Genomic DNA, 18,092 nt, shown 5'->3' on the forward strand with positions numbered 1-18,092 from the left:
TGACATGTATTATTAGCTGTGCCTACTAAATCATATACTTTATTTTTTTTTAACTTCATGCTCCACCTGGCCCAGGTAACCTTTGCTATTTGGCTGGTGCATTTTCTCTCCTGAAGTCAGTTCTTCAGAGCAAATTAGATACTATATTATCTTGTGAACTTTAATAAAGTTGCTCCAAGCCACTACACATCTTCTTTGAAAGATTTCTAAACAGATTATCAATCTTTTCTTACAAACAAAAAATTGGAAGTATAGATATGACTTAATACTGCTACCAGAGCCTGAAGATTTTCACAAGATCTGATCACAAGATTGACACCCCCATTCAATTGTGCTAGGACTTCCTGTGGAGATATAAAAGTGCTGACAGTGAACACTGATTATATATTTCATGGTCGGAAAAATAGTGCATAGGAAGGACGGTTTACAAAAGTCACTAATTGTACTGACTAATGAGATTTTACTGTGTTATCTCCACATTTGCACAAATCATACCTTGGTTGTCTTTGTCCACCTCTGATAACTACTCTCTCCTCCCTTCCCTCCCCAGAACCCGATAGCCCCAAGATAAGAAGTTTTGGGAGACAGAACATTTACATTGTTTTCATTGTCGAAATCACTTAGCAATAGAAAAATGTCCCCAAAATAATTTCAAACAATCATTTATCTATACCAAAACTTCCTGGGGGCGGGGGGGTTGAGGGGAGGAGTCCGGAGAGAGGCATTGAACGTGCTTCTTTCTCTATAATTCCCTTCATCGTGAGGTGACGTTTAACTGTGTTTCCTGAAACAGCTAGGTCTCATGCTCCCGAAAGACACTTGCCAGCACATGTAAACTTCAACGGTTTAAAATAACTCGTTTCATAACAAAAAAACATGTGTCTTTTGGGTTGACAGCATTGTCAAAACTTTATAGGAAGTAGCCAGCAGACACCCACCTGTCCCAGAACACTTCCATATCACTCCACGCCTCAATACAAAATGATTGTCATCTCTCCAATAACGTCCAACACATAGGCCCAAAGAGGGCACCTGGAGCCCTTCAAATGCAGAACTCGATTCAGGAAGCCTCACCAGCTATGTGAAATCTATGAAAGTCTGGAGATGAAGGCCCAGGGTCAATACTCTATACCAAAGATCATTTTCTTTCTATATTTCAAGTTTTTTGGTCAGGGAGGTCATTCCACCCCTGACCCCCAGCCCCTCAACACAGCATTCCTCTCTATGTATCCCTGGATGACCTGGAACTCATTCTGTAGACCAACCAGACTGGCCTCGAACTCAGAAATTTGCCTGTGTCTGCCTGCAAAAAGTCGTGTGCCACCACCACCTGGCTACTTCAGATTTTTTTGATGAACATAAATAAAAGTTAGAACATTTTCCCCAACCCCAGGGATTGTTTCCCATGCCAAGGAACATGCAAACTCCATTCAGGATATCTATACTTTATGTAAAATGAAGACTTTTCCAGGATACTTTATTGTTCAAATCCATTTAATTCCTGTATCTATGAACCATGGTCTGGAATAAAAACAAAAAGCCAGCAAGTGATTTGACTGCTGCCAGATTCTTTCTGCTCTTTAACATCATCTGGCCCAAGTGTATTCCAATTCCATTTTTATTTATACAAATCCAGCGGCTCAAAATAATACAGAAACGGTCTTCTTTATCCTAGATCTGTATTTGTTGACATATTGGAGAAACTGTTTAGCCTATCTTGAAATAATTTTTCATTATTGCCAATTTTCATCTTTAAGTGAATATAGTGGCATCTCCGGGACTATCATATTTTTGAAAAGTTGTTCAACAGCAAGGCAGTTGAAAAAGCATGGTATATTCTACTTTGTCTTGAAGAACTGAAGGCCAATAATGTAGACTCAGTACTCCATGCAGTGGTTTGTATGGTAACATAAAAACAAAAGAGGATAGGTATTTTAAATGTTATAAAAATATTAATGTTTTTAATAATATGTAAGAAATAAGTATTGACTTTACTTTAATAAGATTTTCCCAAGACAGGCTTTCTCTGTCTGGCCCTGGCTGTCTTGGAACTCACTCTACAGACCAGGCTGGCCTCAACCTCTCAGAGATCCCCTGCCTCTCATGAGACTACTTTAATCTTCCAAGAATTCCATTAATAATTATAATAGTTCTCTAATTCAGCTAAATTTGGTTCTCCATTCACACCAGTGCTCCCTCTTACAGTTTCTTTCTCTCTGCAGAGTATGTTTTTCAGCCTAGAAATGCGCAATGGCTACCTACATGTGTTCTATGACTTTGGATTCAGCAATGGCCCTGTGCATCTTGAAGACACATTGAAAAAAGCCCCGATTAATGATGCGAAATATCATGAGGTACAGACATTGTACTTTGGGTGGGTTTGGGTTTTGACACTTAGATCTATGTATATGGCCAGGTGACCAAATGCAGTAGTGGGATAGTAAACTACATACGTTCACATCAACAACTGATGTACCCTCATCTACTCCACCCAGGGAAAACACGTGTTGACCTTTCTATCCAAAAAGACACTGGAAGGTCTCTTCTCATTAAAAGGGACTCATTGACCAAAGGTCTCTTGTTAATCTTAAATGTCTTGATTATAATGGAAGACCTATGAAAATACTGTATATACGTTAAAAATTACAAAGATCTCATAACCCAATCTCAAAAGAACACACATGGTATGCTCTCACTGATAAACAGATATTAGCCTAGACTCTTGGAATACCCAAGACACAATTCACATATCAAATGATGCCCAAGAAGAAGGAAGGAGAGGCCCCTGGTCCTGGAAAGGCTCAGAGCAGCAGTGTGGGGGAATACCAGGACAGGGAAGTTGGAAGGGGTGGATTGGGGAACAGGGGGAGGGAAGAGGGCTTATGGGACTTTCAGGGAGAGGGGATCCAGGAAAGGGAAAAATCACTTGAAATGTAAATAAAGAATATATCGAATAAAAAATTACAAAGATCTTATTATACTTTGAACCTCATTAATATAAAGAGGTTATGTAAGTAAATATAGAATTTTCTCTTGAACTTTTTTCTCTATAATATAGAAACACGAGTGACTTTTCTCATGAAGAATTTCTCAAAAGTATGCTTCATCCACACAAACGACTACTCTAAATTATATAATTAATAAACCATATAAACGATGTAATATCTTTTAAGTTGAGCCCAGATGCAGTGGCCAGCCAGCTGTGTTTACCATTCCAGTTCAATGTCCAGAGACTTTCTAAGGACGAAGATCAATAAATGAAGAACCTAATTGTTTGTCTGACTAGCATTTCTGCAGATTCACTAGAACTAGTCACTGTCCTTTAAATAGCAAGTCCATATTTATTCATGTAAATCTAATAATTCAAAATAACATAGAAATGTTTCTGAAAACTGACACCTTGGTAGCACTCACTCTATAACCCAGAAAGTACCTGCTCAAGCATAAAGCATGCAGTGTGCTGCCCAGTGCTGGAAGGAACGGAAAATGAGTTGTCCAGTGTATAGAAAGCTTTCGTTGTGGCGAAGGAATACATTTTAGATATTAAATAGCATGGTGCCGATACAAATACCAGTAATTAGAAATCGTAGTTCAATGGTGGAGCACACTGTCCTAGCAAATGTCAGACTTTCTATTTTAAACCCTTGTGTAGGTATAATCACACATGAAACCACATGAATATATATATGTGCATATATATATATGTATACATAGAGAGAGGGAGAGAGAAAACACACACACATACACACACATATATATTTAAACCCTTGTGTAGGTATAATCACAGGAAACCACATGAATATAGATAGATAGATAGATAGATAGATAGATAGATAGATAGATAGATAAGTAGATAGATAGCACAAGGGAGTACAATAAAGTAATGAAACATTAAGAAATATTAGATATTGTTAACTTGATTGGGCTAGTAATATAGCGAATGCTTTCATATGTCCAAACTTAAATTGTATAATCTGTTTAAATATGTGCAGTTTTATAATCAATGATACCTTAATCAAGGTTTTTTTTTTAAAGGTGGATACTTATAAGTTCCCCTCGTAAGAGGCAGAGGAAAATTTAAAAAGAAAAAAAAACAGGACTCAGAAAAATGTAGCCTAGGAATGTAGGAAATATCCTTTCCCAGAAGGGGGCCTTCCCCCAGGAAATGTAAGCTGTGAGCTTACATTACACAAAAACCATAGTTGTCATCTCTGTAGTAAAAAGGGAAACTCTATTCCCTAATTGTGAACAAAGAAAAATATAGGTGGTTATAACCAGGATAATTAACATACATTACATTTTTCTATAAACAAACAAAAAATCAATTGCTAAACAGACTTATAATACATTATTTCTCTCAGATCTCAATCATTTACCACAATGACAAGAAAATGATTTTGGTGGTGGACAGGCGACATGTTAAGAGCACAGACAATGAGAAAAAGAAGATACCTTTCACAGATATCTACATCGGAGGTGCACCCCAAGAAGTCTTACAGTCCAGGTAAAGCTCCTTGAATATATGGCTTTTTACTGTTTACAATATACTAATAAGTATATATATAATATTATATATAATACTATATATAATATTATATATAATAATATATAATAAGTATAGGAGAGATCTTACTTGCTACTTTTACATACCTCCACAAGTACAGAACAAATGTATCTGTGAACCTACTGTCCCTCCATGGCTAGCGCTTATGACCCTCTTAAATTAGCATCTCACTGTGTAACCGATGTACTTAACTAATATAGTGTTACTTCTAGAACATATAGTCTCCTGCATTATTTCTCAAGCAGAGGAAGAGTAGAACAGAATGTATTGCTCAAAGACAAAACGGCGTGTGTGCTTTATAGTTCTCTTAGTCTTTAAAGTTATTCTAACTCTTCAGTAGTATCTGAGAGAATATACATTTTGGGGGGCATACAAGAGGTCATGGTTTGTGTGCATTGTTCTAGTGAATTCAAAACTCCAGCTCTTACTATGCATTAAATTCATAGATACAGAACTGGAGAGAAGGCTCAATGGCTAAGAGCACTGGCTACTCTTGCAGAGGTCCTGGGTTTGATTCCCAGCACCCATGTGGCAGCTAACAACCATCTATAACTCCAATACCAGAGTGAAACCGCGCCCTCTTCTGGCCTCCATGAGCACTGCATGTACACGGTGCACAGACATATACAGAGGCAAAATGTAGATACATATAAAATTAAAATGAATCTCAAAATTAATAAATTCGTACAAACAATGATTCTAAAACCTTAAAAGCAATATTGAGATAATCCTGTGTGGTAGCACTCATTAGAGTAACCTGGAAAGCTTTTACATAAAGCCACTAGCTTTCCTAAACTAATTACTGTTCTGAAATCAGGCCCCAATGTTTAAAAAAGGAAAAAAGAATCCTGAACTTGAGTGAGAACTGACAATGGAGCCCACCCCTCATGTGACCGAAACATCCCTCAATATGAGCATTCAAACCTCTGAGTGAATTTAGTGCTGTGTGAATAATTACCTCAGACGGATATAGATAGAGATAGATAGATAGATAGATAGATAGATAGATAGATAGATAGATAGATAGAGATAGAGGGATAGAGATATATGATTTCAATTGTTACAAAATTCCTACTTGAGTCAAATCCTTTCTATGTTGCAAATTATCTCTAAAGAAGGCTCTCCAAGTTTTCCTGAACTAAATACCCTCTTCAATCCTTCAACCGTGTCCTATGGGACCTTGACCGCTATGCCAGCCTGCTGGTTAACACACTCAGCAGAGATGTTCATCTACAACACAGTTTACCCACCATGGTTTGGTCCAAGTCAACTTGGCATTCATTCAGTACCAAATAGCATGTTCTTGGCCACCTCCTATGCAGTGAGCATTACAGAGATGAAGACAGAACACTGAACAAGAATATCACCCCAATCAGAAGGATAAAACATTTCTTACTTTTACTTTTTAGTGTAAGTAGATTTTTTTCACGTAATATATTCTGATTATAGAGTTTCCCCTTCGCCTATTCCTTCCAGTTCCTCCCTCCTCCCTTCCCATCCAGATCCACACTCTTTCTATCTCTTGTTAGAAAACAAACAGGCTTCTAAGGAATAATAATAAAATAAAATAAAACCAAAATAAAAAAAATAGAATAGGAACAAAACAACCAAACATCAAAAAAAGCCAAAGAAAAAGTGTGAGAAACATATAGATGCAGACAATATGTTGGCACACAAAACAGGAAGCCATGATATATGTACACAGAGGACCTGTAAAGTTTAAAAAAAAACAGTGCTCTGACAACATTATAAGACAAAAATGTTGTTGTGCTGGTCAATCACTGCTGGGAATGGGGCCCACTCTAAAGAGTGGTTTCTTTGGGCTGGATGATGGTAACATAGTGGGTTCTTTGGGCTGGATGATGGTAACACACTCCTTTAGTCCCAGCACATGGGAGATAGAGGCAGGGGCAAGCTGATCTCTGAGTTTGTGAGACCATCCTGGTCTACAGAGTGAGTTCCAGGACAGCCAGGGCTATAAAGAGAAGCCCTGTCTCAAAGACAGAGAGGGGAGTAGGGAGAAAGGTTTGTTTCTTCAGTGAGATTCCCTTAAAGAAAACTATCTTTTCATTTGCAAGTAGCTATCAATTGAAGATGCTTCTGGGTTAGGGATGGGGCTGTAGTTCACTTCTCCCTTCAGTTCTAGGACCCCTGCACAGCCTCGGAGACCCAGCCATCTGATACACTCTAGGACCTGCCTCTAGCTTTCCTTGATTAGAATATGCTACAAATAAGGCCAACCCCATTAGTAGATGTCTGAATACCTGAGGTCAAATCCTATCTTGGTATTTACTATGTAAGGGAATAAGTGTCTTTCCAATTTCTATGAAATTGCCAAGAGTAAAGTATTTTCTATCTGCAGCATATCTACCCAGCCTCAAGAATCTATTAAAAAAAAATGCTAGCATTCCCATCTGTATCATTTGACTGACTGTTATAAAAGTAGCAATTGGTAATGGAAGATAAAAGGTTTTGAAAACTGTAAAGAAGTAAGCAAGTTGTCTTGACTTGAAGCAGGCTACTACACACAAAGGTTTGACACAACCATGTGCTTGTCAAAAACATATAAGACTCTGAATGGTTTGAAAGCTACAACATATATGGTACCAATGAGGACTGATTTCCTTTTCCAGGACCCTAAGAGCACATCTTCCCCTAGATATCAACTTTAGGGGATGCATGAAGGGTTTCCAGTTCCAAAAGAAAGATTTCAATTTACTGGAGCAGAAAGAAACCCTAGGAGTGGGTTATGGATGCCCAGAGGACTCTCTGGTAAGTACTCCTCACTCGAGAGCTCTTTCACAGGTAAACATGCTTTCTACAGCTAGATAAGCCCTTTCTGCTGCCAAGAGAAAGAAAACTCATTAAACTAGAAAGGCTGTGGGACTCTCCTGTGCAGCTGCTCTGGTTTCCAGGGGACCTGGCATCTAAAGCCCAGAGAGACTGCTCAAACGCTATTGGTCACTCGGGTGTAAGGAATGGGAATGATGAAACCCAGCTCCTGTCGGAACACGGAAGGAAAGTTAACGCTTGAAAACTCCAACAAAAACAACTGAGACAAACTGCTTACGCAGCAGGCGTGACTCTTTGTATATGAAAACTCACATGAGTGGCCCATAATTACCAAAACACCATGTTTACCTTTTTTCCATACAGATATCTCGCAGAGCTTATTTCAACGGGCAAAGTTTTATTGCTTCAGTTCAGAAAATATCTTTCTTTGACGGCTTCGAAGGAGGCTTCAATTTCCGAACGTTACAGCCAAATGGGTTACTATTCTACTACGCTTCAGGGGTAAGTCCTTGCTTTCCTCTGAGAACACGCTGTGTGGCTGTCTTGTCTATCAAAAACAAGTTTTAGGCATGATAAAAGTAAATGTGACTCAAATATGACTCACAAGCACACATGCTGTCAGGTGCTAAATATGTTATATACATATTTTACATATACTATCTTATTAATTATTAAGAATTTTATACATTGTATTTCATCATTTTCAAACACATACACACACAAACAGGTTTTTCCTTCACCCAGTTCGTTCTACCTTCCTCCTTCTGACCCCAACCGGTGTGTGTGTGTGTGTGTGTGTGTGTGTGTGTGTGTGTAAGTCCAAATCTACATCCAATTTTTGGCTGTGCACGCCACTGAATTTATACTATGCACACTTTGACTAGCTATGAATTCTGAGTTAACGGCGATCCATTGCACAAAGAACCTCCTTTGATACCTGAGAACTGCCCTCACCTTGGAGATAGAGAACTTAGAGTACACTTAGATACTGTGTCTGTCTAGCAACGCAATAGTAGTAGGTTCATCCCTGAGCCCGTGAGCTCCTGACCATAGGTTGTTGGCCAGATTGACAGTACTAGGCATGTGTTTCCTTCTATGGAGCAGGCCTTAATCCTCAAGCAGTTGATTACCTCCATAACATTCATGCCACTATTGCAATCATAGGCATATCTTGGTCTGGAATTCAGCCCTGCCCCTCAGGAGTTAATGGGCAGAATTGAAGGAGTCGGTAGACTCACCTGTGGAAAATTATATCTTCATTTTCTCTGATTGAAAGCACACTGCGTCCTATTTTTAATATCACAACAAACCACAATAGTATTAGCGGTATCTCTAATTTTGTCACTGAACGAAATTGCAAGTATTTTCCACATTTCAGTTGGCACAGACACTTGACAATATCGCTTTTGCTTATTTCTACTAGATTCAAAATGTAGACGCTGTCAGGTCTACTAGATCTATTACTTAATGTCTTTATAAAGAAGACTAGCACTATGTATCACAAATTCCCTGTTTTATCATTTTGAGAGCAGTATTTCAACGTACTAGATCACCTTCCTCTTCCTGTATATTTGTCATAAACATTTTAGAATATTGATTTATGAAGAAAATCACATATATCCACAGCCTGCCAGAAGCACCAATGGCTGGCATAACAACCTCTGAGCATAAGGACAGAGACATTGCCCTCTTCTTTGCCTTTGGATTTACGATAGAATTCTCAAGCTCAGCTTATAAAACTTACATCAAGGAGCTGGAGAGATGGCTCAATGGTTAAGAGCACTGACTGCTCTTCCAGAGGTACCTGAGTTCAATTCCCAGCAACCACATGGTGGCTCACAACCATCTGTAATGGGATCGGATGCCCTCTTCTGGTGTGTCTGAAGATAGCAACAGTGTACTCACATTAAATAAATAGATAGATAGATAGATTTTTTTTAAAACTTACATCAAAAATAAAGGGCTGGGTGTGTGGCTCAGCGGTAGTGAGCTTGGTCTAACATGCGGGAAGCACTGGCGCCATCTTCATCCCCGTGAAAATAAATAAGATCCGTAGAGGTCTGGCAAAGCTACGGTTCGGCTGATAGATCTCTGTCCATACTACGATTTTTCACAGCGAATTTTGCTTCTTACGCTAACCTATAATCTGTCACCTCCTTGAAGCTTATTTCTTTTGTATGTGTATGTCGGGAGAGTAAACACAGGCTTGGGCACATGTGTGTTTGTGTGTGTTGAGGCCAAAGGGCGACCTCAGGTGTCATTCCTACTGAAATGCCAACCATCTTGGACTTGTTTTGTTTCTGAGGAGCATTTCACCGGCAAGGTGGCCAGAAAACCCCAGAAATCTACCTATCTCTGTCTCCCCAGTGCTGGGATTACAGGTGTGTGCCACCGTGCCCAGCTTTCTGCATAGGTATTAGGAAGGTAGTGTGGGGGGAGGGGTCCTCATGATCGTACAACAAGCACTTTGTGAACTGCTATTTCCTCCTATCCCTGTTATTTTTTTCAATGTCATTTAAATCAATAGCATTTATGACAATTTATAGAAAGCATTTTGTAGAACTTGTGCACCAAATCTTGCCTTAGATTACCCTCGCTCATTAGATAATTGTCTTTCAGACAGTAGGCTGGGTTTAGATGCAGTTCACCGGGCTAGTGGACTGAGGGCTGGCTTTAGAAGTTGGTACGCATGCAAGGAATGGAAAACATTATCATCACCTGCCGATGTTTAAAACACACAGTAAGCAAAGTCAGAAAAGAAGTAACTTCTGGCTGGGCGGTGGTGGCACACGCCTGTAATCCCAGCACTTGGGAGGCAGAGGCAGGTGGATTTCTGAGTTCAAGGTCATCCTGGTTTACAGAATGAGTTCCAGGACAGCCAGGGCTACACAGAGAAACCCTGTCTCAGAAAACCAAACAGAAGAAGAAGAAAAAGGGGAAGAAGAAGAGGAGGAGGAGAAGGAGGAGAAAGAGAAGAAGAAGGATGAAGAGAAGGAGGAAGAGGAAAAGGAGGAAGAGGAGGAGGAGGAAGAGGAGGAGGAGGAGGGGAAAAGGAGGAGGAGAGGGAGGAGGAGGAGAAACTTCTGCTTCCTGAAAGTTCTCTTCTGTCTTAGTATATCAAGAAAGAGAAGCATCTTTAAGAAACATATTAGTGATTTAACTCAGGTCTCTTCCTCCAGCTATGTCCTCCTAGAGACTGAAATACTATCTTTCAGAGGGATCCCATGACATTGATATGGTAGAAATGCTTAGGTAAGGAAAGTCATTGAGACTGAGCCATCTCTTTGTATGGCAAAACCACCAAAGGATTTCAGTTCAAAATATGGATGTATCTTTCTTCTATAGAAGTGTGTGAAAGACATGTGAGAGAGAGAGACAGAGAGACAGGGAGAGTATGTATGTATACAAATACATCCATGTCGTGCGTAGCAGTCAAAGCATAACTCTTCGGCATCAGTGCTCACCTTGCCCCTTGGTTCGAGGCAGCAGGCTCTCTCTTGCTTTTGCCACTTCCATGGCTTCCAGACTAGCTATCTGGCTTGCAATACTCTGGTCTCTACATCCTATCTTACCATAGTAGTGTTGTATTACAGAAGCATGCTACTGGATTTAGGTTTTACATGGGTTCTGGGGTTCTGAATTTAGTGCATCTGGCTTTCGGGGCAAGCGTGTTTACCTGCTGAGCCCCTCCCCAGCCCTGAACACATCTACTTCTATAAGCAGCGCTAACAGGAGCAAAGGTGTTTAGTTGTTGCTATTCACAGACATTACCCTACCGGCAAACTTTCTGCCCGCTGTGTGTCCCTTTAAGCTATACCATCCCTTTAAGCGATACCATCCCTTTAAGCGATACCATCCCTTTAAGCGATACCATCGAGTGAACTTTGAAAACACATCTGGTTTTTAATCCTCAGATTCCTTCTTACACACCTGTGCTTGTGTTTCAGTCTGACGTGTTTTCCATTTCACTGGACAACGGCACTGTTGTCATGGATGTAAAAGGCATCAAGGTTAAGTCAGCAGACAAGCAGTACCATGATGGGCTGTCCCACTTCGTTGTCGCTTCCATCTCAGACTCAAGGTACCGCCCCTCACTTCCTGTGCTTACCTCCAGGATCTTTGTTTGCAGGGTGTGCTTCTGACAAGTGCCGCCGTGTTTCCTAGGCTACATTGTTGCTTTTCTAGTGCTCCAAAAAGTGATGGAAGGACCACTCATTTCCTTCTTCCAAAAGGATGCTACTTATTTTCAAGAGATACCGAATAAGCCATCATAAAGTTGCTTAACAAATGCAGACTCTTGGCGAAGGGGGATGGGGGTGTGGGTATCCATAAAAAGATCAGTTTTCATCTCTGTACTGACTGCGCATGCTTACACTACTTGGTGAATGCAGTGTGGTTTGTTACACATAGAAGAGTTTCAGCGAATACTGGTTGTGTTTAGATTTTAAACCTAAACAGTAAAGGATGTTACATTTATGACAGTATTTTATTATATAATATATGATATATGATATAATATAATATGTAATATGTGATATGTGATATGATATATAATATTATATATAATATATAATATGAGATATGATATTTGATATATGATAATGGTATATAATATATAATATATAATATATAATAATATATATTATATATATTACCGAATTTCTTTCTCATAAAACAAAATGTTTTGAAATAATAAACCTATTTTGAAGACTGATGCTGTCCAGTCTCCTTGTGAGGAGCATTCCGTCCAAAGTAAATGCAGAACAATTTCTCTAAACTCTGTTTCTAACGATTAGCCACCCAGTGCGCTGTGCAATGAAACTGGACTCCTAGAAATGAGACAACTGCTAGAGGCATGCTCTGGTTTTCCACTAAGAAAGTACCTGCTGTGGAGATTTAGATTCTAAACTGAGGTTGGAATCTAAATCTTATACACCCTTCTTGTACACCCGAATATTTAGCCATTTCGTCCTGGGCCTCCTGAGAAATCTGTCTTTCCATTGATAGATTTCATTTTGACCCTGTGAGAAAACCTACCTGTTTGGTGAGCAGCAGCCTTCGGGTAAAGTGTGCTGTGTGTACCGACTCTTTTCTTTGCAGATATGAACTGGTAGTAGACAAAAGCCAACTTGGGAGTAAGAACCCTACAAAAGGGAAGGCGGAGCAGACTCAGACAACTGAGAAGAAGTTCTACTTTGGTGGCTCACCCGTCAGTCCTCAGTATGCTAATTTCACTGGCTGTATAAGCAATGCCTACTTTACCAGGTAAACACTGCTTTTTATTGGTCAATGTGCTTGATCCATGATGGTCAATGCAGTAGTGAAATGTTCACATTGCTAAAACTGATAGGCATGTAATTTACAATCCTTAGCAGATAGTAATTAAACATCTGTATGCCTGAGCAGCTGATGTACTGGGGTTTGTAAGTCCCTCGCTCTTTAATTCCTGTACTGCTGTGGCTAAGCAAGACTTCATTTCTTCACCTGAAAAATGCAGAAAAGCAAGTGCGCCTGCTTGGTGGGTTTGTCATAGAAATATGTAAGACAATATACAGAAGGTACTTGCACAGCACTGCGTATATAACAAACTACAAATACAAGATATGATTATTTTGTATTGGTTATTAATAGTAAACAACAGGTAAGCAGACCAAAGTCCTTGTTCAAAGTGTAAGACTGACCTCTTCATTAACTCAAAGCTTTAAACAAAGCCACTGATCTAGGTCCTTAAGAGTCAATAGAGACCCCAAGGATGCAGGAGCAGGCCAGGGAGAGACTGAACAGACTAAGAGACACAGGCATGATCCTAGTCATCCAGAGTCAGTCAGCATGTGGTAAGATGGGTAAGGATCCATCACACAAACACCTGCTGATGCATACACACACACACACACACACACATACATTTTTATCGCCACAGATTCTTGACATAGTTTTCCTAATTAATTATGGATGGCATTTGGGGATGTTCCTTCCCTCTTACAAACAGGTTGGATAGAGATGTGGAAGTGGAAGATTTCCAGCGCTATTCTGAAAAGGTCCACACTTCGCTCCATGAGTGTCCGATTGAGTCATCACCTCTGTTTCTCCTTCACAAAAAGGGAAAGAATTCCTCAAAGCTTAAAACAAACAAACAGGTAAAGCAACACTATTCACGGTTGCCCTTGTCTTCTGATGCTCCAGCTGTGCTGCACCAGGGACTGCTTTCAGGAGCAGAGTCAGCCAAGTCCTACCCCTGAGGGCCTTTATTGATAGCAGGCAAGACCGCCGTGCTCTTAACATATGTGTGTGTGTGTGTGTGTGTGTGTGTGTGTGTGTGGTGTGTACCATGTTTAGCAGTATAAATACCTATATACTCAGTAATATATATAATTCATATAATCATGTTATATTATATATTATACATTATGTTATATATTTATTTTATAGTATATATAAATTATATATGTGTTATATATTTTATATCATTTTTATATCATGTATATACAATGTATTAAATTACATGTGTTATATAATTAATCTATATAAATTATAGATATAAATATAAAAAATAATGTATATCATCTATATGATATATAAATATATAAATTATATATATGGTCAACATAAATAATGTGTAATGTATAATATAATCAATGGGTTATATATAATATATTATATATTTATTTTGATTACATACTCTAGAATATAGTTAGCTAATACAATATATAGCATATACTATGATTCAGCAATAATTTTAAGCCTTCATCACAATCATGAAAATTACTAAAATTTCTTTTGCCTTCTCAGCCTTTGTGTTCCTCCACCTACATGCACAGGTGGATATGTGCTGCCCCTTCATTGACTACTGAGCTGTAAGATGTCTCTGACTGCCGTTCTTTCTTACACACTCATGCACACTATTCGGTTCCCTTACAGTCAAAGCCACAGTCCCTTCCCATTCTCAGTCTAACCCTCCCCAACTCCTTCTTGTCAGGTTGTAATAATGTTCCTGTTGGGTGAGTTACCGCCACAGCTCCTGAACCAGGCTCCTGCCCCCGCTTCTGCTCTGTCCCTCTCCATCTATTCTCAGCACAGCAGCCCGGCCTGTCAGGCACACCTCTAGTCAGAGTCCCACCTCCCCACTGCCTGAGTCCCTACAGCTCTGGAAAGGTCCTGTGTGAGCGACTGAGCGATGCTCTTTCCCTCTTCTCTTTCTTTCTTTCTTTTTTTTTTTTAAGGAAAGGTGATAATTAGCACCAAATTTTATCAATCCAATTTATTATCTGGAACCCTTAAAAATAAAACATGTATTTTATGTTTAGGTTTATAGGATGCTGCTGAGAAGTGTAGGGCCAGTATCACATCTTTTGATGGCAAATTTAATTCAGTTTAACTGACTATACACAGACAGTATCCAGCAATTCAATTGTTTGTTTGTTAGATACAAAGTCTGTTCTTCATGTTTCAGGGGACCAGGTTTTACTTACTTAGTCTCAGACCATTTCTTTTCTTAATTATGCTGCTGATTTAGAGAAATATTCATCAACAGCGAGCATATAATTTCTTTATATGACTTCTAAAAAAAACATTTACCTTAATATAAAGTTAATCATAAAAAAACAAATCGGAACCCAGTAGGTCCTTAAGTCTCTGGTATTTTTGACATCATTGCAATGTTTAATGCAGGCTGCAAAACAAAGGGGGATGAAAACATTCAAATGCCCTGGCTGTCCTGATACTCATTGTAGACCAGGCTGGCCTCGAACTCACTCTGTAGACCAGGCTGGCCTCGAACTCAGAAATCTGCCTGCCTCTGCCTCCCAAGTCCTGGGATTAAAGGCATGCGCCACCTTGTTTCTCCTGTCTCCACTTCTACTCTTCTCCCAAATATCTGCCCAGTTTCTCTTCCACCCCTCCGGAACCTCTCATCTACTCAGTGCTATCTGCCTCGGCTGCCTATTTAATACGGCAGTCTACCTTCTGCCTCTCACCATTACGATGGATATTTTTGCTTTTATCTAGCTGTTCATTTCCCATAGGGGAGAAAGTCTAACTACCAAGTTTCATGTCACTTATGAAGATGTGGCTTCCAAGAATAACTTGCCACCTGTTTTAAAATGAATTTTGTTTGCTTGCTTGCTTGCTTGCTTCAGACAAGGTTTCTTTATGTAGCCCAGGCTGTCCTCCTGGAACTTAGTTTATAGCCCAGGCTGACCTTAAACTCACAGAGATCTGCCTGTCTCTTCCTCTCAAAAGTGCTGAGATTAAAAGCATGTGTCACCACATCCAGCCCTGGTTTAAATTTTTATCAAGGTTGCATCAAAGTGTCTGGATTATAATTATTTTTGTGATCGCTTTCTCTGAGTGCATAGTTGAATTCTTTTTAGAATAGATTACAGAAGATAAGATTACTGGATAGAGGCAGATCATGTTCCCAGAGAGGTAACACTGATTTTATATTTTCCCATAAGTACTTGAGAACACCTGTCTTTAAAACTATGTTCTAGACTTAAACTTTTTTCAGAATAACTGGGCAGCTAGGTGGTGGTGGCACACGCCTTTAGGTACAGCCTATCCTCATACCCTATCTGGATACAGGATAGTAGTAGGTGTGGCCGCAGCCCTGTTTCTTAGTGGTTTCTTTGCTCATGTGAGATAAAGATTTGTATTGCAGTTCATTCTTTTTAGCTATGTATAGATGTCACACTTGAGCAGGAATTAGGAAGAGAGGCAACAAGCATGCCCCATCATTCTGAACATCTTGTGGGGTTTCCCAGGGCTCCCTGCTGCCAAACATCTCTAGGATCAGCTCCCAGAGTGGGACAGATCTGACTACGCCCTGCTTTTAAAACCTGTGTGGTGCCAGGTGGTGGTGGCGCACTCCTGTGATCCCAGCACTATGGGAGGCAGAGGCAAGCGAATTTCTGAGTTCGAGACCAGCCTGGTCTACAGAGCGAGTTCCAGGACAGCCAGGGCTATACAGAGAAACCTGTCTCAACAAAACAAAACAAAAACAAACAAGCAAACAAATAAAACCTGTGTGGCTCCTGGTTGCCTAAAAACAAAACTCTACCCCGCACCCTTCAACCAGAGACCTTCCCCTTGGTCACCATCATGGTTCCCGGTAGCTTTTTATAGACCTGTTTCTCCACATTGATTACAAGTTCTTAAAATCCAGTAATAATCTCTCACCTTCCTATTCATCTCTATCTATACCATCCAATCGATATTCTATAAATGTTTGCTTGAAATCAAATACACTATTATAAGAGAATTTACTCACATTTTTATTTTGCCTCAGAAATAAAGACTAAATAATCATTACATATTATACAATAGCTTCACAACACTGCATTTTAGTATCAGCAGGGCAATTAGAAGGGTACAACATAATGTTTAAAATTTATATATGTATGGAACTGTCAAAGAAAATAATCATATTTTAAAATGCTATTCTATATTGATTCTGTCACACAAAATTTCTTTGTATAGCCTGAGACCAATCAAAAATAATATTAAAGATTTCCAAGCTTAACTTTTTTTAAGACTTCTTTATTCTATGTGTATAAGTGTTCTGCATGCATGCATGTCTGTGCACCATGTGAATGCCTGGTGTCCTAGGAGATCTGAAGGGCTCATAAGGTCCCTTGGGACTGGAGTTGATGATTGCTGTGAGCTGTCATGTAGTTACTGGCAACCAAGCCCAGGTCCTCTGGAGATGCAGCCAGTGCTCTTAACTTCCTTTTTTTTTTTTAAAGATTTATTTATTATATGTGAGTACACTGTAGCTGTCTTCAGACACACCAGAAGAAGGCATCAGATCCCATTACAGATGGTTGTGAGCCACCATGTGGTTGCTGGGATTTGAACTCAGGACCTTCAGAAGAGCAGTCGGTGCTCTTAACCACTGACTCATCTCTCCAGCCCCTGCTCTTAACTTCTAACCCATCTCTCCAGCCCCAATATCGTAACTTATTTACATAGCATATATAAACAATACTGTGCGGTAACGTGATGTCACCTCTAACATGGCACTCTCCTGCCCTTTTACAATCACAGATTAGAGCTTTGGATCTGCCCACAAGCTGTGTTGTTACCATCGCAGTCCCTTGTTTACAGCAATAGAAGGCAAAGAAGCCTGCTATTTCGTGAAGAGAAACACACAGTTGCCACTTTGTTAATTTTGTATTCTTAGTGAAGGATAAAGACCTGGCAAATCAAACTTTGTTACCAACTGTGGGACTTTTTCCTCTCTGGTTCACTTGTTTTTCCTACAGGGAGAACAGAGTAAGGATGGACCTTTGTGGGATCCTATTGGCCTGAAGTTTTCAGAACAGAAAGCTCCACGAGATTCCCACTGCCACCTCTCCAGCAGCCCCAGGACGATAGAACACGCCTATCAATATGGCGGCACAGCCAACAGTCGCCAAGAGTTTGAACACATACAAGGAGATTTTGGTGAAAAGTAAAGGCGTGCACTTTCCTTCTAGAAGTTTCATGTCACTCTACATCCTTGTTTGTCACAGGGAGCCTTTCACCAACCTTTTCTTCCTGTGTCTTCTTAATACTGTTTTTTGTTTGTTTAGTTTTTTCCATTTGTTTTGGTTTTTATGTCAAAGTATGTACTAAACAATACATGATTCCTGTTCCCACTTTCTCTCCAAATAGCAGGCACATAAAACACGATTTTTGCAGCTCACCAAGGTTGATCAAAGAAAACCTTGCTCGATCCTGATCAAGGAAATTTGTAAAT

At 39.6% G+C, this 18,092-nt stretch overlaps 1 protein-coding gene across 1 annotated transcript in view; it reads left to right on the forward strand.

Moving 5' to 3' along the window:
- Positions 1-18,092, forward strand: part of Lama4 (laminin subunit alpha 4) — a 149,630-nt gene that overhangs the window by 114,562 nt on the left and 16,976 nt on the right. Inside the window, exons 24-31 of the mRNA XM_052163517.1 lie at positions 2,223-2,354; positions 4,362-4,504; positions 7,198-7,336; positions 7,721-7,858; positions 11,305-11,438; positions 12,458-12,622; positions 13,347-13,494; positions 17,617-17,804. Of these exons, the coding sequence (XP_052019477.1) occupies positions 2,223-2,354; positions 4,362-4,504; positions 7,198-7,336; positions 7,721-7,858; positions 11,305-11,438; positions 12,458-12,622; positions 13,347-13,494; positions 17,617-17,804 (1,187 nt within the window). The remainder of the gene's footprint in view (positions 1-2,222; positions 2,355-4,361; positions 4,505-7,197; positions 7,337-7,720; positions 7,859-11,304; positions 11,439-12,457; positions 12,623-13,346; positions 13,495-17,616; positions 17,805-18,092) is intronic.

Source organism: Apodemus sylvaticus, chromosome 19 (genome assembly GCF_947179515.1).
Source record: "Apodemus sylvaticus chromosome 19, mApoSyl1.1, whole genome shotgun sequence".
NCBI lineage: Eukaryota > Metazoa > Chordata > Mammalia > Rodentia > Muridae > Apodemus > Apodemus sylvaticus.